Here is a 23,232-nt window from a genome sequence, read left to right as displayed (position 1 = left end):
TTTATGATGCCGTCGCGGCAGGCCCTTTGGGTGTGTTTTGGTTACCATCATTAAGGTGAAATCAATCGGGAGGCTCACAAAGAAGGGACAATAATTTAATTTATGGTTTGTTTATGCGTTTTTTGTGACACCCTTGATTAGTTTCTGCTTGGAGGTCATGTTTAACATATTATTAGCAGTGATATGGGTAATGAGGGTTTTCTTCAGGGGTGACACATTTGATTGTGGTCACTGCTCTGCCTTAAGATACAATACCAGATATCAGAGTTCCTCTTCGAACCAATTTGTTCCTGTTTTGGTATTTTGATGTTTATCAGTGATTTAATGTGAATTCTCTCCAGACTCATGCTTTGTCTACATTATTTGCATAATTGAATTATCAAAAATGCCCCTGTTGTATCACATCAATCATTGGTGTAAAAAAAGAGCAGTTCCAGCTTTAATAATAAATATATAAAAGAAAACGTCTACGGTTTCAGCTTTTGAAACCACCCATGCTATTTACAACAACCATCAAGTTATGCCAGGAAAACTTTCTTAAAAACTGTCATAAAAACAGATATTACTCCATTGTTGAGTCAAGTCACTCAGTATCACTCAGCTTCCACAACCACATTGTCCCATTATCATAATAATAATAGGAAAAAGTCCTATATTCTGTAGCATCCACGTCTTTGTAAAGAAAAACCCATTTGTACTCATAACAGATGATTAAGCTTGCGGGTTGCCAGATGGAGAAAATTGACCCTTCATTAACCAGCGTGCTAGTTAACAGCAGGAGTCCCAAATGGAATTGGAAAGGAAAGGGGATACCTAGTCAGTTTCACAACTGAATGCATTCAACCAAATTTTATTCACACCTATTTGATTTAGTGCTGCCCATTCTATTCCCCACAATCACAATCCCATTGGAGCAACATTACAGGCACAAACACAGTAGTGGCAGATTTACACCTGAGCTGCAGCAGCATCAGTTGAATGGTTGTTAAACATATCCTCTTTCCTGTGTTAAGGTAAATGGAGCACCCCTGGGATATTTGGTGGGGTAATGATATTCACTGATCAAATTGTAGAAGAGCGTTTGGGGAGCTAGCGGGGTTAGCCTCAGGTTGCCAGGCCAACGCTCTGCTCACCGCTCAACCTTCCTTCACTCCCCTAATTGTGAGTGACATTCAATATTGCGGAAGCCTCTCGCGAGCCTGCAATAGGATTTGCATTGGATTTTGAAAATTGTGAAAGTGGACTCGGAAGCATGGATGGGAAAGTGGATCTGATGTTGGCAATTAGCGTCAAAGGGAGGAGCAGAAACGTGGTGGGCGGTAGAATTTGAATAATCTTCTTAAGGGAGGCTAAATGTGTTAAAACAATGAGCTGAGCTGAGGCTGACCCTCTTGTTGGGGAAGTTCACAGGTCAAGTTAGGCAGAACCTCCCACTTAGGCCTGTCCGTCCTCTCTCTGGTTCTATCTGAAGAGAACATAGGGAGGGATTTCCTCCTCTCATATAAAGATGAAGCACTATATGTGAGGGTTCTCTGATTGATGATTAGGGAGCCAATAGAGCTTCATGGTGAGTTGACTGACTGACTGAGTTTCAGGTTGGGAGAGGGAGAAAAAAGAAAGCTTAGCTTTTGATCAATAGCCAATATTAAGCTAAGTGCTTTGTTTTATGGCAAGTTGTTCTTCCTCTGAATATTTCACAGCCATAATGAGCTTACTTCCACACCTCATTGTCCCCCCCGCCCTTCTCTTCCATCACCCCTCCCTCCCTCCCTCACCCCCCTCACCCCGTCCGCCAGCCAGTGGAGGCAACATGCACCTAAATTACCACAGGAGGGTAATTAGCTACTCTAAAAAGGAGGCGTCTAGCTTCAGGGGGCCAGAAAGATCTATGCAAGTCAGACGTGTGTGTGCGTGTGCGTGTGCGTGCGCGCGCGCGTGTGTGTGCGTGTGTGTGTGTGCATGTGTGGGAGGACAGATACACATTATGTACTGATTAATTTGAACGTTTAACTTCATGTTTAATACAACAAAAATAATCCCATAAAAAATGTGAGCTCTTTGCGGAGGCCTCTTTCAGGGCCCCTGACGCGTCTCCCCTTCTCCATAATATACTAAAACACCCGCTTTTACCTCGCCTCCCTGTCATACTTTATGGATTTCTTCATAAACACGGCCTATACTTCATAAATGTCAACATTTTCAAGTCTATTAACATTACTTCTAAAGCGCTTGATAAAAGAGCAGGGCATGGGTGAAATAATGCACCAATAATACGGAGTAGCGCTGGAGGCTAGAACAGTAGGGGCGGCTCTCCAACGAGCGCTGGCAGACAATGCAGGGGATGTTATCAGCTCTAATAAAAGAACAAATGATCACTTCCAACCGAGGAGGAGAAGGGAGGAGGAGGCAAGGGGAAAAGGAGGGGGAGAGAGCGAAACAGTTGTCGAGTAATTGAGCTGATGAAAAATGAGGTTTGCAGCTAGAAGGGTTTGATCAGCCGAGAGATTGAAGATGAGGGTACTTTTCTTTTCGTTCAGTCAGTGGCCACAGTTTCCTTGGAGGATGTTATACATGGATTTGTGTTGGAGCTGGAATTAGTTGACGTACGTCAAAATATGTTTTCGTTTTTTCCCTCAGTTGAATATCTGAGTCCTAGAAAAAGTAATACGTTACTCTGTTTTGGAAGGTGGTGATTCAAAACGGCTTTTTGGACGGACAGTTGTGGTGAAAGTCCCAAACGGGTCTAACTTCTTGTCTCGTCTCTGAACATCATCTGTGTACGTCTATACGGACTCCCTCAGACCGTACTCATCTTGCCCAAACGTTGGGGTCAACTGTACACACTTGAGCTTGACAAACATACCACTCACTTTCATACCCGCATCGGCCTAATAATGATTCACCTATGACTAGCCATGGTTCTCATAGATGAGTGACAGGACAAGTACACTGTGTTCCAAACAGATAGTTACACACAGTGATGAACACGCATGCTCACACACAAACATTATGGGACACGTAGGCCCCTAGTGAGAGTGACTGAGCATCCGTACGTCTCTGTCCCTCTGTGAGTCACCAGAGTGGGTGAGGTAACTGTCCTGTCCCAGTAGCTGTCCTGTCCCACCACACACTGCACTTGGGGGTCTGGTGGATTTAAGTGGAGAACAACAACAGGGTCTCCACCCCCTCCTTACCCTCGTCTTCCTTAAAACAAGCCCATTTAAGGAGACGGATATTTGCCCTGACACATGGTCTCTGCTCTGGACGTGGTCTCTGTGATGAGGACAGTGGTGGAATCAGAGGGCGGGGGTTGGGCGTCTGTGTATATTTGTGTGCGCATGGATGAGTATGTGTGTGTATGTGTGATGCAGTGACGTGCGGGGAGGTCGGTGGCTGGGTAAGCACGGGCTATTATCAAAGCCAGATTTACTCACAAATAAACCTTGATGAAGTCTAAGTTCACCATACAACAGATAGCTTCAACAACCAGAGTGACATAGGCTGTTAACAGAAATTTGCACCAAATATAAATACCAATGTAGCCAAGATACGCAAGCGATAGCCTCCGATGACGGCATATTTCATATCATCTGATAAAATGACACACTGCTCATCTCAGCTCATTCATAGACCGATGTAGCATCCACAGTTACAACTGATAGGTGGCGCTATAAGATCACATTTCATCCGAATAATTTAAAACACAAGCTTAGCCTTTCACAATGGATTTACAAATCTTCCAATGCACAGCGCACACAAACCCACACAAACATAATAATATTATTATCTGAAATATTATTACACACATATAATAAACAAGGTTCTAATTCAATTTCCATATCAACGATCGAAATGACTGAATGCAGTTCAAAATGTCAAAAAAGTGTCTCATCAAAACTAAATTCTAGATCGATAAATCCAAAGCATTCAAAGGCATGTTGTCTATTCTCATGATTAAACAGTGAAAACATGAAATTGCTAAATTGCATTTAGCCCTACCTTTACTTGTGAATTAAGTCCATTCGTCTGGTGAACCTCTCGGTGACAGTGCTGTAGAAGTCACAGCAGAGCCCCATGGACAGTGCTGTAGAAGTCACAGCAGAGCCCCATGGACAGTGCTGTAGAAGTCATAGCAGAACCCCATGGACAGTGCTGTAGAAGTCATAGCAGAACCCCATGGACAGTGCTGTAGAAGTCATAGCAGAACCCCATGGACAGTGCTGTAGAAGTCACAGCAGAACCCCATGGACAGTGCTGTAGAAGTCATAGCAGAACCCCATGGACAGTGCTGTAGAAGTCACAGCAGAACCCCATGGACAGTGCTGTAGAAGTCACAGCAGAACCCCATGGACAGTGCTGTAGAAGTCATAGCAGAACCCCATGGACAGTGCTGTAGAAGTCACAGCAGAACCCCATGGACAGTGCAGTAGAAGTCACAGCAGAGCCCCATGGACAGTGCTGTAGAAGTCATAGCAGAACCCCATGGACAGTGCTGTAGAAGTCACAGCAGAACCCCATGGACAGTGCTGTAGAAGTCACAGCAGAGCCCCGTGGACAGTGCTGTAGAAGTCACAGCAGAACCCCATGGACAGTGCTGTAGAAGTCACAGCAGAGCCCCATGGACAGTGCTGTAGAAGTCACAGCAGAGCCCCGTGGACAGTGCTGTAGAAGTCACAGCAGAACCCCATGGACAGTGCTGTAGAAGTCATAGCAGAACCCCATGGACAGTGCTGTAGAAGTCACAGCAGAACCCCATGGACAGTGCAGTAGAAGTCACAGCAGAACCCCATGGACAGTGCTGTAGAAGTCACAGCAGAACCCCATGGACAGTGCTGTAGAAGTCATAGCAGAACCCCATGGACAGTGCTGTAGAAGTCACAGCAGAACCCCATGGACAGTGCAGTAGAAGTCACAGCAGAGCCCCATGGACAGTGCTGTAGAAGTCATAGCAGAACCCCATGGACAGTGCTGTAGAAGTCACAGCAGAACCCCATGGACAGTGCTGTAGAAGTCACAGCAGAGCCCCGTGGACAGTGCTGTAGAAGTCACAGCAGAACCCCATGGACAGTGCTGTAGAAGTCACAGCAGAACCCCATGGACAGTGCTGTAGAAGTCACAGTAGAACCCCGTGGACAGTGCTGTAGAAGTCACAGCAGAGCCCCGTGGACAGTGCTGTAGAAGTCACAGCAGAGCCCCATGGACAGTGCTGTAGAAGTCACAGCAGAGCCCCGTGGACAGTGCTGTAGAAGTCACAGCAGAACCCCGTGGACAGTGCTGTAGAAGTCACAGCAGAGCCCCGTGGACAGTGCTGTAGAAGTCACAGCAGAACCCCATGGACAGTGCTGTAGAAGTCACAGCAGAACCCCATGGACAGTGCTGTAGAAGTCACAGCAGAACCCCATGGACAGTGTTGTAGAAGTCACAGCAGAGCCCCATGGACAGTGCTGTAGAAGTCACAGCAGAACCCCATGGACAGTGCTGTAGAAGTCACAGCAGAACCCCATGGACAGTGCTGTAGAAGTCACATCAGAGCCCCATGGACAGTGTTGTAGAAGTCACATCAGAGCCCCATGGACAGTGCTGTAGAAGTCACATCAGAGCCCCATGGACAGTGCTGTAGAAGTCACAGCAGAGCCCCATGTCCATGATTTTATTCTACATGCACACAGCAGGCCCACGGTCATGTGGAAGACGCATTCCCAAGGCCTCCTTCGGTTCCGTTTTCACACTGACACAAAAAGTAATTCCCATCCCGTCCACAAAGTAAAGTAAATGTCCGAAATGTTTAAAAGTCTGGGTAAAAAGTATAAATTGGTAATGACATTTCAGACAAGTGGACAGTCCAGGACTCAATGTTCGTCTCCCCGACAGCTAAAATTGTTTGAGGTGAAGCATTTCTCAGGTTGTTTTTGCTAGCTAGCTTTGAGTTTGTTCAGTTCAAGGGATGCGAGCGCCAAATTATGTAGACACGGCCAAATGTACACAGCTTACCCCAGTCAATACCCAACATGTTAAGGCAATATGCATGTGCAACACGGGAGGTTGGTGGCACCTTAATTGTGGAGAACGGGCTTGTGGTAATGACTGGAGCAGAATCACTGGAAGGGAATCAAATATATCAGACACGTGGTTTACAGGTGCTTGATGCCATTCCATTCTGCTCCGTTCCGGATAAAGATTTGAACGGATTTGAAATGTCTGAAAAGGAACGCATAAAAAAACCCCGAATCATTGAGAAAAAAACATTAGATAACAATTTTGTATATTATTTTCATTCTTTATTTGGCTTTTCATAACAGGATCTGATGAGGAGGCGTTTGTACAGGGGATGTGAGGGGGTGGTAGTGGATAGTAGCAAGGCTGAGTGGGACTGAGATGGGGTCATTATCTATCCCCCCACCATCACACACACACCCCTCCTCTCCCTGCTGTGACCCCATGGAGGCTGAGTGCCAGTGGCAGCAGTCATTTTCAGGAAGAAGAGGCTGTGTTAGGCAGGCTGCACTACCCTAGCCCACTCCAGCCCTGCCTCGGCCACGTGGTTTGGGAGGCTGATATTAGCTAATATCGGCCCAGGACATGGGAAGGACTGGATCTGTCACAGTGCATTGGGCTCTCACTGCGCAGGGCCACTGTCGCCCACCTTTCTCTACCCGTGACAGACACAGACACAGAAACGCCCAAACACACACACAGGTCTTCATTAATGGGTCCTGCCTTGACAACTGATCCTGATTGGCTATGAACAACTCTTCATGTATTATTGGTGTCTGACTGGCTTGGTTCATGTAAACAAGCCGCGGAAAGGAGGGACAGGATAGCCACCACCATCGCAGGCACACACATATACCACACTCACACACTCACACACACTGTATGAACAGAGTCTTAGACCTCCACACACATGTGCACACACACACCCTAGCCACATGCCCCAGTGCAGTGACCCTTACACACCCAGCCGGTCACTGGAGATCAGAGATGCTTTCTCTTCTGTAGTGGGTGGACTTTCTCCCTCTCCCCTGGTATAGTCAGTGAAACCATGTCTAGTGTTTGTTATTGGCTTAGAGAAGTGAACACAATTACTGATCTCCATTTCTATTTACTTATAAACTCCATTGAATTGAATAGAAAGTTCAGTGGATGAATATTAGGGGGGAAAAGGAAAATTAATACACATATTTAACTGTCAGGACTCAGGATGTATGGATGTGATTTGACAGATTCATTTAAGGGCTTTAATGTCTGTAGGAGTGAGTGAATAAGTGACATGCAGACGTGTGTGTGCGTGTGCGCTCGTGCTCGTGCTCACTCCAGTCCTGTCAGCTATGCCCACTCGTCTCTGCAGGGGGAATCAACACACCCGGGCATCACTGAATATAGTTGCTAGTTACCATAGTAATAGAATTGTCATAAACGTGTGTGTGTGCGTGAGTCTGTTTACTCTTAGCTTTGTCACTGTTGATCAGTCTAAAGGAGGACATTAAGGAATAGACCAGCCATGTCACAAAAGATGTTTGATTAACGCCACGTAACAATGTCAAAGTCAGAGATGCATATTGAAACCCTCAATCCATTTTTACCATCCAATCACAAACACTTTGTTCCAAATATTGTTTTTCTTTGGTATGAAATTCCACCAGAATATTGTCCCCTTTTTTAGCATTGTAAAATGGGAGTGGCTCTGTTTTATTGTGTGGTATAAATAGCAGAGTACATAAAAAGAAAAATGGCCAAGCTGTCCAGTCCCATCACTGTCTGAGGAATGGGAGATGTATGACCATTCTATTACTATGGTAACTAGCAACTATATTCAGTGATGCCCGGGTGTGTTTATTCCCCCTGCAGAGACGAGTGGGCATAGCTGACAGGACTGGAGTGAGCACACACACACACACACACACACACACACACACACACACACACACACACACACACACACACACACACACACACACACAGACACAGACAGACAGACAGACAGACAGACGAAAAATACTCCTTCTGAAGTATAGAGGTGGGTGCCAACATACAGTATAGTAGCGATATGGTTAAAAAATAAACACAAACAAACCTGGCTTAGTGTACATAGTTCCACACAGCACAATGCAGGCAGGCTACTTGAGTAGTACGATCTAGTATAATAAAGGTTAACAGCATCAACACAGAACAGCCCAGCGCTAGCCTACACACTGTGAATATAGCTAATACACTGTATATAAACACACAGGAAGACAGGACAGCAGACAGAGTTGAATAGAGATGGTGCTGACAGAGAGATAAAGGGATACATCATACATAAACGGAAAGAGCACAGTAGTAGTGTGCCCTAGTAACAAGAATCATCACCTTGAGGTTAATATACTGCTTAGTGTGTGAGTTCAAGAATGCCACAACTGACTTTACACCGCTGTTTGTTTTATAGACTGTATTTAGGTGGTATTGGTTATTTTTAGACTTTCTATTACTGCGTTGCTGCTATGTTTAATTTTATATTTCTACTATATTCAAAGTGACAGTAAGTGCTTCTGGTGAAAAATGATTGTTAGGTCGTCGTCATCATACGACGGTGGATGAGCATCGCAGTTTTGTCTTCATTTATTAAGGTGATTTATTGATGGCTCAGGGAACAGTTAGCATTTATGTCCCATTTACTTCTGGACACTCACCTTTTCATGAATTTCACATTGAGGTGGTGGGTACGGTACAAAGCCACGGTAACTTTTAACCTGGGTCACACATTTTTCAACAGCCATTGCCATTTAAGTACACTTTACAGAGGTGTTGTGGATGAATTATAGACTATTTCCTGTTTTAAGCAAGCGCTGCGTTACTGTGGACATATAACCATGTTCGTCTTTTTCCAGATGTATTATTGATATGGTTGGATTTATTATGTAAGTATCTGTCAGATACTATGAATGTTAGTGGGCTTTTTGGGCTTTTGGGCTTTTAGGGGGAAAGAGAAAAGTACAAATATAGTATTTAATGTTTTTTTATACAGAAATTGTTTGATTTTAAAGTAGAAACTTCGTAATTCAATGTTTTCTTCTATACATTATCAACAGCTTAAATAAAAAAATAACTCGAATTTTATAGACTAAATAGTATATCTAGTGGATACAGTATCTATTCAATTAAATATTCAGTCAAATGTATACTATAAAGCCAAGAAGGATAGAGGAACAAGTTATACACTTTTTTCCAAATAGGAACCAAAATGACCTGAACAATTTAATCAGATCCTGAATTTGTAACTGCAAGAAATATTGATTCAGCATTTTGAACATAAAAACCATCCAAATTATTTCCAGAAAATTATTTCCTTTCTGACATTCCATTGACCTTAATCCACCTTTCCTTGACTTGTATGGGATTTATTTTTTATTGGTAAAAACATTTTGTTGTTGTCCATAACACATCTGAGAGGAGGTAGAATATATCTGGCCATACACACTGTATAAAGTGTAGGCCTACATTGAGAATGCTTAGCCCCTACGACCACAGCATTTTCCATGCAGTCATACTGCCATCTCTTGAAAGGAAAGGGAACTACCACAACCAATCCTCACTGGGACATTCTCTCTGCCTCTCTCTGTTTCTCTTTTATTCCTCTTGCCTGTATTTGTATTGATGTCTACTGTACTGCAGGTTGTCCACTCGCTTTAAGCAGAGTTCCTTTAGTGCAACCTTGGTGTGGCTGGACCCTATCTGCTACAGTAAATGATGGCTGGACAAGGCGATGCGGTAGGACTGGCCTCTGCCTCTCCACACCAGCGCCTTTACCAATGAGACAGCCTCACGTGTCACCACAAGTCACGGGGGAGACAGTGGACATCACTCACTGTGTCACCCCCCCCCCCACACACACACACTAATACACAACAACAACACACACATAAATTACATTCATAGAACTGACGAATATTGACAAAATATGACCATCCAAGTGATTTTCCAGATATAAGATTACATTTGAGTCTTGATTTCAGGTGCGCAGGTTAGGAGTTGACTAATCTAGTCTTTTCTTTGACTGTGAATAAAAGGTAAATAAAGCTTGCATGGGCCACTCTGTAAAAAAACAGAAACATGACTGAAAGAGGTGGTCACAGCTGGAAAGGGAGCATGAACGGGGGTTGAGGGTTGCAGTTTCAACATCATTCAATCAGACAAACATGCCCCTCAGCTGAAACAGCGAAACCCTTCCGATTCTCTCGAATTAGGGAGATTAGCGGGAAAGCGCATAATGCGGGATGATGGAATTTGTCATAATTTGCATTGTCCTGGAATGATCCTGTTTGATAGAGCGACGCATCGAGGAGCTTGTCATGTCCCACGGGCAGGTCATAGAAGAAGCTTGGCAGAAATGATTTTTGAGATATGTGCATCAGTCGTAAAAGCCTCACAACCAATTTGTCAAAAAAATCTGAGGTCGGGACAGTTGAAGGCACCAGGGCATTTTGCTTTAACGCACAAAGAAAACGTGGTCTTCTATCACTTCAGCACGCAACTCTGATGGTCTGGGCTACCACACTCTTCATTAACATGTACCTTTATCCGCTTGACTTTTTATATTTTACAAGATTTTTTTATTTATATTTAATTTATAAAATTATTTGGGTTGAAGTAAATTTAAGATAAAACACAGCAATACGTCAATTCTAATATATTTATTTTTGTCAACCGAAATTGTCAAATTCTAAAATTCGAAATGATTTATTTATTTGCTCCTGTATTGTGGCGTGTGGATGTGTGTGAGGAGGGTGTCTCCCACAAAAACACAAAGCAGTCCCTTCTGACCTTGATAATACTCCCCAACGCAGCCTAGGCTACAGACAGACGAGTAATCAGCATAAAGTTGACCAGAGCCGACGTGACAGTGTTACTTCTCCACGCGGGCATCTCTGGAACGGGCATGTCGAGGGCAGACAGGCAGGCAGAATGGAAACGGCATAGTGAAAGCGAGAGAGGGGCCAATGTCACGTTTTGTCTTTATAGTGTCTTTTCACTATTCCTGATTATTTTTCTTTCTCAAATATTTGTTCTGGTAATAACTATTCTATTTTGAACATATGTCCGTAGGTCTTTTTTGTCTCCATATGCAGTTCTGGACCAGAGAGGATGCTTGAGAGATCTCCCATGTTTGCCTTTCTTTGTGAGTTTCGTTCGGGCTATTTATGTCGCCGTTTAAGTAACACTGATGTTGTGTGACAGTTGAGCATACAAGGGTTAGGCTCAAACTAGAGCACAAACTGAAAAAAGGGACATGGAGGATTAATAATATGAAGAAATTTAAAAAAATACAATTTAGTTTTCTTTCAGAAGAAGCCTTAATTAAGAGAGACTAAGATGGTGAAAGATACAAGAGAAGGGGAGAAAGGTTTTGGTTCTCCTGAACATGTTATATTTCTATAAATGAGGTGTCAGAAGCCCCAGAATCTCCTCAGGGCGTAGCACAACATGAGCCCATCTCTTATCATTTTTTATTCGGAGACGTGATGCGCTTTGAATGCACTAATGCTGAAAGAGCCCCACAGACTTGAAGCCAGTTGAAGATGGAATCACAGCACACAGACCTGACAAAGTGACATCCACCGTGGAAGGATGAAACCGTTATTCCGCTTCAAATCCAAAAAGCAGAAATAATATATGCACTTAAATGCGTGGAATTAACTTCTTCCTTGATCCGCACATTTACAACTATTTGCCAACCTTTAAATATTCAAGAACTAAAAAATGCAGGAAAGAGATTAAGAATTTTGTGGCATGAAATAAGCATGTTCCTTTATAGACTATGAGATTGTGAGGTTTAGAAGGGCGATTCGTTCTAATACAGTTTGATAGGTGTTATGACATGCCTTGCTCCAGTGTTCTAGTGATTGAGTCATTCAATATCCCCCCCTGCCTTCAGTCCAAAGTACTACATTCACCCATTTACTGTGGACCCACTGTTAACAATGCTCCAAAGATTCAGAAGCAAACATAATTCTGTTACCAATTCTTACTCACATTATGCTGCATTTAGTCATACACTGTTTAGCCCTTTCGTTTTGTGTTATGTGTTTCCTTCCTGCGTTAGCCAAAAGTCACAGCATATTAATTTGATTCATTTTGTACATTTGTATTATCATTCCCTTAGTTAAATTACGCACGAGGGCTCAATGGGAGATGTGAATGAGCATATCTGATGAGCAGGCCATAGAGCTGTTCCCCCTCACCCTGTCCTTGGACCAGCGAGAAAACCTGACTGTTTATCAATACCAGGTCACTTTACCTGCACTGGCCCAGTCTGGTCGGTCTATACCCAGCCCTGTTATGACACAGAGTCAGACAGTCATTCAGCAGAATTGAGCCCGAAGAGTTACTTTACAACACCAATGTAAATATAGCCTAGCACCCTAGCCTGTTCATGCCTTGGAGGTTTCTAACTAAAACGACAATTAAGAAGGCCTCAGACACGCTAGGCGTGTTACAAGAAGCAGTGAAGGCTTGAGAGCGGATGGATTCATCCATGCAACCGGTGCTAGTGTTCCAGCATTTGCATACGTGTTACTGTCTGGATCCTTGGGGCTCAGTGACCTTTTGACACGTCGTTGGGTTTATGAAAAATGATGGTGTTTAAGCCATGAAATAAAGGTTGATAAAGCATAAAGCCAAAACACAGATTCAATTAATGCTAAGCAGGCAGCGTGTGCCGCGACTGCCTCAGACGTCTCACAGAGAGGACGTTTGTGTAGCTTGTAGGGAAAATAAGGTCTGAGACACATTTAGTGTTAAGCCAGACTAATAGATTTTGTAACCCTGAGGTACAATATTCAAAACTCGGCTTGCACAATAACTAAATATGCATTTTCAGTAAGTCAGGAAACAATTGAAATATCAGATTGAAAAACATAAGCTACATTGTACCTTTTACCGCTTAGGGTCAGGATATCTGCAATTGCAGTGAGAGGGAGTGGAGGCTAAGTATACCATTCACCATGAACACGCCTTACTATTGATTTAACTGTGAAATATTTAATATCGCGTGTCCTTTTCTCACTGGGCTATTTACACTCCTAAGGTTACCGTTTGAAAAATACTTGACTTGTTTATAGGAAGTTGAATGTAATATGCTATTGTTTGACCCTTATGAATATTAACAGTCTCATCTCTGGCCTATTAAAAATGCATGTGGCATTGTGCTTGTTGATCACGTTTAGGACGCCCATGCAAATTGGACTGTCTTCCCTGTCAGTGCAGTAGATAAATAATGTAGCTGTGTTGTATATTCAGGGACACACCATTGACAGTCAATTAACAAGTTTGATTGGTGTGTGAACTCATTCTTTTGAACTGTTAATTTTATGTAAATAGTATTCGTTTCCCTTTTTCCTCCACTCTCAGGTTCACCGTGAAAAGCCGATCCCTCGTTAACCCCCCCCCCCCCCCCCCCCCCATGTGCCAGTAGTAACCTGAGCTGGAGCTTTAATAATTGATCATCACACACCTGCTTGGTGGAAGCTATGGGGAGTTTGTCTTTAACAGTCAAGGGGGCATGCGCTGGCCTCTTGATATTCAAATCAACAAATGGTAGTCCTCCTTTTTTGGAAGTCAAAATGGGGAGCTCTTTTTATGGCTTGTTACGAGGTCCTCGCCACCCGTCCGACTTTATCAAGGCTCCTCAGGTGGAGGAGATATGATGGCCCTTGATGGCTCATAAATGGAATGCCAATGACGATTTGTTGTTGACGTCTCCAACAACTCAGGCTTTTATGTTACGCTGCAGACCAGACGTAGATGTATGGTTCGCGCTTCCACAGAATGTGCTCGCAGGTAAATGATCAGGTGGTTGATCCGACCGTTTGAAAGACAGGAGGCCTCCCTCCTCCATCCCCCTCCCCTCCTCTCCTCCCTTGCGTCCTCTCTCTCATCTCCTCCTCTGTCGTGGTAATTTGGAGCAGCAGAGGCAGATGCTGAAGATTCATCAAAGTTGACAAGTGAACCCAGGAGCTAGGAATCATGGGAAACCCATATGGAAATGGCTGTGGCCATATCCCCCTCTAGCAAAGAGCTTTATGTTGTTCTGTTATTATCAAATCAAATTCTACAAACTGCTGATTTTGTCATGGTGAAGAAAAACCTTTGTGTGCAGCAGTATTTTAAAGCGGCATCACACTGCCCTTGAATGTCCAGTAGTAATGTCCACTATGGTGCATTGATGTGCACTGAAAATACAGTGTAACTCAAAACATATCCACCATGTTATCCTGCGTTCATCCCATAGCTTTGCAATGCTTCTTATCTGCATATATTGCTCATTGGAAATTTGATTAAGTAATAAAGGCTACGTTTATGTAAAAGCAATTTCCCCTGTCTCATTGATGTGGACTCGATATCTCAGATAAGCCTAGTAGGTGATTGGATCTGTAACACCTAGAACCTTAGGGTGGTGGGGGTTAGACAATTGGCCTCATTTGCTACTAACAAAGTGAGCAAGGATACTGACTCAGTGGAGGTGAGGAGGGGGTTGGGGCGAAGTGCTAAGCCTTCAGTAATACCACTGGTCCACACTTGGTAACCCTGGTAATCTGGGGGAGAAATACAATACCCATGTATGTACGTATGGTAATCGGTTAAGGACCCTGCTCTCACGCCATGGATCAATTGATTTTGGTCTCCTTGATCTTTCTGGAGGTCAGCGTCTTCACAGACCCTGAAGGTCTCTGCTTAGACCACCAATTAACACCCTGTCACCAGCGGCTGTTTGCGTTGACTAGGAAGTGGCATGGTGGCCACACTTTGATATCCTAATGTAGCAAGGTGATGGGTGTCCAGGGACCTGACCTCTCCACTAGTCTCATTGGTCCCCACGCATCCTTCTGCATTAATCGCATGGATTTCTTTGAGCTTAAATTATTGAGCTTAGGAACTTTGTCGTCTAACATGCCGTTTATCTGGGAATCTCAGCTTATTATGGCGTGGCTAATTATGCTCATGAATAAGACAACACAGACAGACCCCCGTTTGAACGGATCTGCTCTCCCGCATGCTAAGGCACCTGCTTATCTTCCTGGTGGGAAATGTGTATTATTATTATTATTATTATGTGTATTAATATTATTGCGAAAAAAGATGGAACTTAGTTGATGCTCTAATCAAACAGGCTGATAATTGATGTTCATTTCGGACGTTACACCTTACTGATGTCTGCACTGTGTTATTTTGCCAGGACTCAGGTAGAGTTAAGTTAGTTTGATTAGGAAATGAACGGCACTTCTTTGCAGTTAGAACATGTTTTTGTTTGTCAGTTTTCACGTTCAAGTTGTGTCAGGTCTGTGTTTGCAGTTTGCACTCTATAGCTTTACAAAATAGTAAATGTTTCCATTGTAGTCCTCCATGAGGTGTGTATATGTTTGGAAATTAAATAAATAAGTTAGCCTCAATTCTATATCGAACAGCCCAACGTCTTCACCAGCCATTTGTCCGTTTGAGAGAATGACTGCATTTATCATCTTTGACCAGTAGCCAGTTCTGTGGGAGTGTGTAATTGAGTTTCAAGCGATGGATTGAGTTTGAGGAGAGATTTATTCTCTGAAAGCAGGAGTGTGTACATAGGCCACATGGCCAAGCAGAAGCACAGCCATTCTATAGGGAAACTGAGAGGGAAAACATGAACCCCTGGAAAGAGCTTTGGTTGACCGCTGCCAGGATGTATGAGACTGATGTCAGGGTCTATAATGTGAATGGAGCTGAACAACCAAACAGTTCCTGTTTAATCACATATATGGCTCAATTCCATTGGAAGAACCAGGGGGAACCAGAATGAAAGTGAACTAGGGAGAACCAGGCACAGGGTTCCATAGTTACACCATGAAATAGGCTAGCATCAGCTTAACTAACGTGTGATTGTGTGGCACCTTTGCCCCTTTACAGGTGGATGAGGCAGTGTTCTGTGCAGGCCAGATCGCCCTGGTGCCTTGTACCATGCAGCTGGTGAGGGCTGGAGCGAGGACCCAGGCCTGCCTGTCCTTCAGCCACATAGAGAAGGTTCTGGAAGCAGTGATCAGCAGCCTTACCCTGGGCCATGTGCTGCAGGCCCACTGCTACGCCACCCGCAGCCAAGACATCCCTGTCATCAGAGCAGTCTGGGACAGCAAGCTGAGGGCCGCACAAGAGAAGGTGAGCTATTTTATCAACTATTTATCCTTTGTATAAATCCTTTGTGTATTTATCCTTTTGTGAATTTGATCAATAGCATAAATAAATGGAATTAACCTCTACTCACACAGAGTAGGCAAAAAAACAGCATCTGTGTGTGCTTCCATCTCCATTTGAATAAGGGAGAAAATGTGATAGACATATTAGACATGCAGCCTTGAATTCTCTATCAGAATTTAATGGGCAAAAAGTGGAATTTCCAAATGAGCCAAAGTCCCACCCTCTCTCCCCCTTCAGAGACCCAGAGCTCTGTTGCTGATATTTACCAGTGAGTGTGCTCATGAAAAGTTGATGATGTGGGAAACACTGGTGTCTTTGATAATATGGAGCTTGGCACAGAAGCAGATGTCTTCCGTTAGAACCTCCCTAATCCTTTATCCCCCCTTTTGGAGTTAGGCTGAACTCTCTGAGCAGCTTATCCCCCTCCAGTCCATGCCCCCGCCCCAAACCCCTCTCCCCTGCTACAGACCCTCTTCCACATGGCTAATAAGGGCACCAGGCTCCCCAGCCAGGCCTGCTCCTCCCGCGGTAATCTGCCAGCCCTGGGGAATAAGGGAGCAGGAGAGAAGGGAAGAGCCCACCTCCAACATGTGTCTCAGACTCTGTGGTGGGAAGTGCAGTGGGGGAACTCACTAAAAGTGCAAATCAGGGACTTTCTAAAATGTGCAGTGGGGACTCACTAAAAGGGCAGAATGGGGACTCGCTCACTTGCAGGACTTGCCTTCATGATGGAGATAGCAGACTAGATACCCTCTTAAAGCTCACACTGAGTGTACAAAACATTAACAACACCTGCTCTTTCCATGACACAGACTGACCAGGTGTAAGCTATGATCCCTTATTGAGGTCACTTGTTAAATCCACTTGAATCAGGTTAAAGGATTTTTAAGCCTTGAGACAATAGAGACATGGATTGTGTATGTGTGCCATTCAGAGGGTGAATGGGCAAGACAAAACATGTAAGTGCCTTTGAACAGGCTATGGTAGTAGGTGCCAGGCACACCAGTTTGGGTCAAGAACTGCAACGCTGCTGGGTTTTTCACACTCAACAGTTTCCCGTGTGTATCAAGAATGGTCCACCACCCAAAGGACATCCAACTTGACACAACTATGAGAAGCATTGGAGTGAACATGGGCCAGTATCCCTGTGGAACGTTTTTTGACACCTTGTAGAGTGGGGTGCAACTCAATATTAGGAAAGTGTTAGGAAAGTGTTTGGTACACTCAGTGTATAGGCTCCACAGAAGAGTCTAGTGACAACTTATTGATAGAGTTGGACCCATAACAAAGTGAGGACCCATAACTCTATTGTGAGGAGGGTAATAGGAATTCATGTAAACTGTTCCCTGCCCATAGCTGGCCTCCCCCAACATGAGTAAAATAAACGTATAACACAGGGAATGCTACTAATTAGCATGTAGTTTAGGGACTGTCAGACCATTGACTCACTGAGGTCAAAGCTTAGGGAACTAGTTGGCTACAGCATCAGGGCCAGGTCAATCAGGGCCATGTCAGATGTGCTCCAAGATGGCCAACATTCAATAAATTGGTGAAAACAAGTCTTTGATGTGTCAAGCGGACTGCTTATTGGCACCTTGAGAGTCCTCTATCTGAACTGGCACTTGAATGAACCCCTCCACAGATTGACAGCTCTGTTAGTTTCCCCCCAACAGGTTAGTTAACCCTCTCTCAGCCCTTAGACTATTACAGTGGGCTAGCTGGTAAGGGTTACTAACCTCCCACCTCCCCTTTGTGAGGTAGTCTTTGAGTAGCAATAGATGCTGGTAGTTCCCAGCTCCTCCATCCCTCCTCCCCTCCCTCCCTCTCTCTCAGTGCAGGTGAGGAGGGAGGTGAGGAGAGGATCCAGGGGAGAGAGAGGGGCTGTGGCAGGGGCCTGCTTGCGTTTCATCCTGGGCCTGGTGAAATGGCTCTGTCCCTGGGGTGGGGATTAGACAAAGCGCCGGTGCTCATTTGAAGTGATTGTAATGAGAATATTTAACACAGGTCAAATACAGATAACACCACTCCTACAGAGACTGGCGAATAACTTATCCTCTCCTTTATTCACTCACACACACACAAGGCTCAGGACTGGCTGAGTGCACCTGCAGTAAATGGGATCTTTATGTTCTTGGTACCTGTATTTTACTGTGTGCTTTTTACCTGGTATTTACTTAGAAGTTCAACTTAGAATTCCATGGTAAAGTGGTCATTATTAAACTTTTTGTAAGATAATGATTTAAACTAGAAAGGGTCAAGCTCCAGGGCCAGTATTTGGATGTGGATCGTCTTAACCATTGTCTTTGTCAGTAGCTATTGATTCACACTAGAGACATCTGATGAGGTGGCTCAGCACAGAGACCACATTTTGACCCATGCAATTAGCTACATAGGAAACCAATAGACCCCGAATCCACCCCTGACTAAAACCAGGCTCACTTTGAATAAAAGTGTCTTCTCTTGTTAGTTTCAACAACTTGACTCCCAGGTCGCACTCACTTTTACCTGACCAGCTCCTGCAGCCAGTCAAGCAACACTAAAACCCTCTTGCTATTCATTTTCAGAGTGACGAATAATAACGGCCAAAAACATTTATCACGTTTACCTCCGGCGCCGCGCACAAACGTAACCAGCAATCAGAGCTGTGATGAGGTGGGAGACATCAGGCTGCTGAGGCAGAAGGAAACACAGCCGCGTGGCTCCGTGTTGATGTTGTGCGTTGATCATTTCTCTAATCAGGTGGACGGGGAAGCTCGCAGGGGTTAATTGGGAGCACGCCGGAGCCGCCTCGCATGTGAAATCGTATTTATGGCGCGTCGAACCGCGAGGTCAGTGTGTGAGTGTGATGAATAAGGAGGTGTGCATACAATACGTCTGTAATTGTTAGCCAGACTTCTCAGTTGGTATGGACAAAAGGACTGGAAAACACGGTGACTTCTTTTGTGTTGATGATCAATTGATTTTCTCCTAGTTATTAGTTAGGCTAAACGTTTGGTATTCATGAATGCACATTATGTGATGTGTGATCGAATGGCAATTTCCATCATAAGAAGTTACACAAGATCACAGTGTGAAGTCAAGTGCCATGCTATGGTCGTTTTCTGTGTTTGTCTGAATCCTGGCTTGAGTGTTCTGTAGTAGGCCCTCTTTATGGTATCCATCAATCTCCATCTAACTCCATGGGTACCCCCACACACCTAAACATATAGGCCCTTATATAATAAGGGTTCCTCTCACTCCCTCTTGTATATCCCCTGTCCTCCCTTTAACCCTGTTCTGCCCCCTCTCTTCAGGAGGGAGCTGTTAGTGTTAGCTAACCTAACGCACCTCCAACACCACAGCAGCAGTAGACAGGCTTTGGTTTATACAAGTGGCCCCAGGGCTACAGCCAGCCAGCCAGCCTGCAGAGGAAACGGAGAGACGAGAGGGGGGATATTGTGAGGACTGGTGGCCCACTGCTACACCAAGCCTGTAGAGGGAACAGAAAGAGAGAAGAGGAGAGGGGGGATATTGTGAGGACTGGTGGCCCACTGCTACACCAAGCCTGTAGAGGGAACAGAAAGAGAGAAGAGGAGAGGGGGGATATTGTGAGGACTGGTGGCCCACTGCTACACCAAGCCTGTAGAGGGAACAGAAAGAGAGAAGAGGAGAGGGGGGATATTGTGAGGACTGGTGGCCCACTGCTACACCAAGCCTGTAGAGGGAACAGAAAGAGAGAAGAGGAGAGGGGGATAATGTGGGCACTGGTGGCCCACTGCTACACCAAGCCTGTAGAGGGAACAGAAAGAGAGAAGAGGAGAGGGGGGATATTGTGAGGACTGGTGGCCCACTGCTACACCAAGCCTGTAGAGGGAACAGAAAGACAGAAGAGGAGAGGGGGGATATTGTGAGGACTGGTGGCCCACTGCTACACCAAGCCTGTAGAGGGAACAGAAAGACAGAAGAGGAGAGGGGGGATATTGTGAGGACTGGTGGCCCACTGCTACACCAAGCCTGTAGAGGGAACAGAAAGAGAGAAGAGGAGAGGGGGGATATTGTGAGGACTGGTGGCCCACTGCTACACCAAGCCTGTAGAGGGAACAGAAAGAGAGAAGAGGAGAGGGGGGATATTGTGAGGACTGGTGGCCCACTGCTACACCAAGCCTGTAGAGGGAACAGAAAGAGAGAAGAGGAGAGGGGGGATATTGTGAGGACTGGTGGCCCACTGCTACACCAAGCCTGTAGAGGGAACAGAAAGAGAGAAGAGGAGAGGGGGGATATTGTGAGGACTGGTGGCCCACTGCTACACCAAGCCTGTAGAGGGAACAGAAAGAGAGAAGAGGAGAGGGGGGATATTGTGAGGACTGGTGGCCCACTGCTACACCAAGCCTGTAGAGGGAACAGAAAGACAGAAGAGGAGAGGGGGGATATTGTGAGGACTGGTGGCCCACTGCTACACCAAGCCTGTAGAGGGAACAGAAAGAGAGAAGAGGAGAGGGGGATAATGTGGGCACTGGTGGCCCACGTCTCTCAGGTAGCCACACAGAGGAGAGCCAGGCAGTCCCAGCCACGCGCTGAAGGCCTCCCGCTGGGCAGGAAATGTAGGGGAACTGCCTAAGCGGCTAGGCCCCATCAGCTCCCTGCTGCTCGCCGGCTTTACACCACTTCCTTATTACGGTGTTTACCGTTCGCCTTTCACGCCTCTCTGGTCCCCAGCCCTGCGCCAAGCGTCTGAGAGAGAAGGAGCGGGGGAAAGGAAGGAGGGAGATAAAATCAACATGGTGGAAAGCAGGTCACATCCTCCTTCGACAGTGGCTGAGTGAGTTCCAGATTTTCACAGAGTGCGAGAGAGAGAGGGGGGTTGTGCTAGTGAGCCAACTGAATGAAGGGATGAAGTAATGGGATGTATTGCATTATGGAGAAAGCAGCATTAAAGAGCAGGGCTGCCCCAATCACACGTACATACACACCATGCCACACACACAAACTCTACTGCAGGCACTCAGCTCAGTCATATATCACAATGTGTCACCTCTTTATTTTATTGGATTCATTTAATACATTATTTCTAGTCAGGCAGAGGGTGTCAGGTGGGTAGAGTGCTTTCACTCCTGACAGCAGGGAGACACACTACAACAATGAAGCACTGAAATCACAGGGAAGGGAACAAGATTCTCAGAAAGGACCAAATGTACTGCACCAAGCGCTCTCTGTTCATGTAACATTTGGAGAGATAAATAAATAAAGGAGTTGATTTAACCACCTCAGACAAGTCTGGGAGGAAAAACAAAGTCTGGAAGTTTAGATCTGTGTGACTGTCTGCATTGATCGGCCAGAGGCTAGAGTACCGTAGCATCGACATCGAGGTTCTCTGTCGTCTCACTGGGTACGGTACCTCAGCACCCTGGGCCAACAGGATGGCCTTTAAGCCTGGTTAAGCAGGGCTCTTCTCCCCCCTGTCCCCCTCACCACCCCATCCCTCCCCCCTCCCAGAGCAATGAGTATTGACAAGTGTAGACCTGGGCCCCTCCAGGAGAATTCTTTGCCGTGCGCTATGTGCTAATCTAACATTTATCAAAGCAGAGGACACATATGTATCGTGTCACACCACACAACACCACACAGGCCTGCCGTCCCTGTCACACTATTGTTCCCTGTTGTTGTTATTATTCACCATCACCACTAGCTAGGGCTTCACAGTGAAGAAATGGAGTGAACAAATTTAGGCTCTCCTCTTTAGGCCCCCCCCATCGTCCTTCTCCCCTCTCCAAGGCGAGAGGTTGGCTGTTGATACACAATTAGGCCTTAGCTAAAGTTTAATCTGGAGGTAAGTGGTGCAGGCGTTCATGTAGCCGGCGTGTTGGGTCGCGATGGGTTTGTTTATCGAGGGGGACAAAGAGGCCGCTCGTCTGCTCTTGTCAATGATTTTTTGTGTGAGTGAATTACAAAATAAAGTGTATGTAACCTGTTATTATTCTGCACTTACGAAGTGGGGTGTAAGTGGATGAAAATTGATCCAGCAAATTGAAAAGGGGGTTAAGTGTTTTTGTCCTATCGACTCCAGCCGAAATGACTTGTATAAAACGCTCATTTCTCTCCCATTAGCAGATGAGGGCCGCAGCCAAGTATTATTTGAGGGCTACATTGTGCCGAGAGCTGGCAGAAGACATTTTGTAGCTGATAATTGCCCACTGACACTGTCTGGAGGGGGAAAACAGATTTGAACTCTGCAAATATAATCATTTGAAGCCATCACGGCAGTTTTCTGCTAAATGTGGAAGGGTGATTGGTGAAATGGCCACAGCATGAATCATGATCTCCTTTGAAACGGTGAAAAGGGCTTCTTTGAAAGAAGCTGTCATGTTATCAGATGGACTTATATGTGCTGTTGTTGATGGATAGCTGTGTCGGCATCCATATATGTTTGTTTGACAAATGATTATTGTCCATACCCTGGAATATAACCCAGGCTCACCTTTCCATCTCAAATCTTCCTCATGTTCCTCTGACACCCTGCATATCCTTTCTCTCAGGTATTGGATATACAAATAATTATCTTTGTGATAAAATGTCCATTAATTGTCTCAAATATAAAGGGCACCTTTCTATATTGCAGGAGGAATCATTCGGGGAGCAAGAGATTCAGAGTGGACCCTTGGTGGTTACCGTGGTCCCTGCCTTACCCAGGGGAGCGGCTGTGGAACTGCACGTCATTGCTGCCCACGACGACCCCAGACACAGGACTTCCTGTCACATGACTACTGAGGTGGCGTGTGGAACCATAGAATGTCATGCCATGCTGTCCAGCGATAGCCAGTGTGCCACTGTATCCTTGGCACTGATGGTGCCCAGCTCTGCGCCAGCTGTTTTAGGGGTGGAAGGGGAGATACTGGGGGCACTGGTTGCTACCCTTCAGAGTGCCATGCAGAAGATCTGTGGTGGCGGGATCTCTCCACTGTGTGCCAGGGTGTTCTACAAGTGTAACAATGCTCTGGCTGGACAGCTTGTAACAGGTAGGTAAACCACACACTCTACACTGCTCCCTCCTCATAC

General features: G+C 45.3%; 1 protein-coding gene across 4 annotated transcripts in view; it reads left to right on the top strand.

Moving 5' to 3' along the window:
- Window positions 1–23,232, top strand: part of dph6 (diphthamine biosynthesis 6) — an 84,362-nt gene that overhangs the window by 47,942 nt on the left and 13,188 nt on the right. For all 4 annotated transcript variants that reach the window (XM_055863499.1, XM_055863498.1, XM_055863500.1 and 1 more), the window contains 2 exons: window positions 15,916–16,161; window positions 22,796–23,192. In XM_055863499.1, coding sequence (XP_055719474.1) covers window positions 15,916–16,161; window positions 22,796–23,192 — 643 coding nt within the window. The remainder of the gene's footprint in view (window positions 1–15,915; window positions 16,162–22,795; window positions 23,193–23,232) is intronic.

Source organism: Salvelinus fontinalis, chromosome 15 (genome assembly GCF_029448725.1).
Source record: "Salvelinus fontinalis isolate EN_2023a chromosome 15, ASM2944872v1, whole genome shotgun sequence".
NCBI classification, from domain to species: Eukaryota; Metazoa; Chordata; class Actinopteri; order Salmoniformes; family Salmonidae; genus Salvelinus; species Salvelinus fontinalis.
The sequence above is the reverse complement of the archived record's forward strand: the minus strand, read 5'-3'. Positions and strand labels throughout refer to the sequence as shown.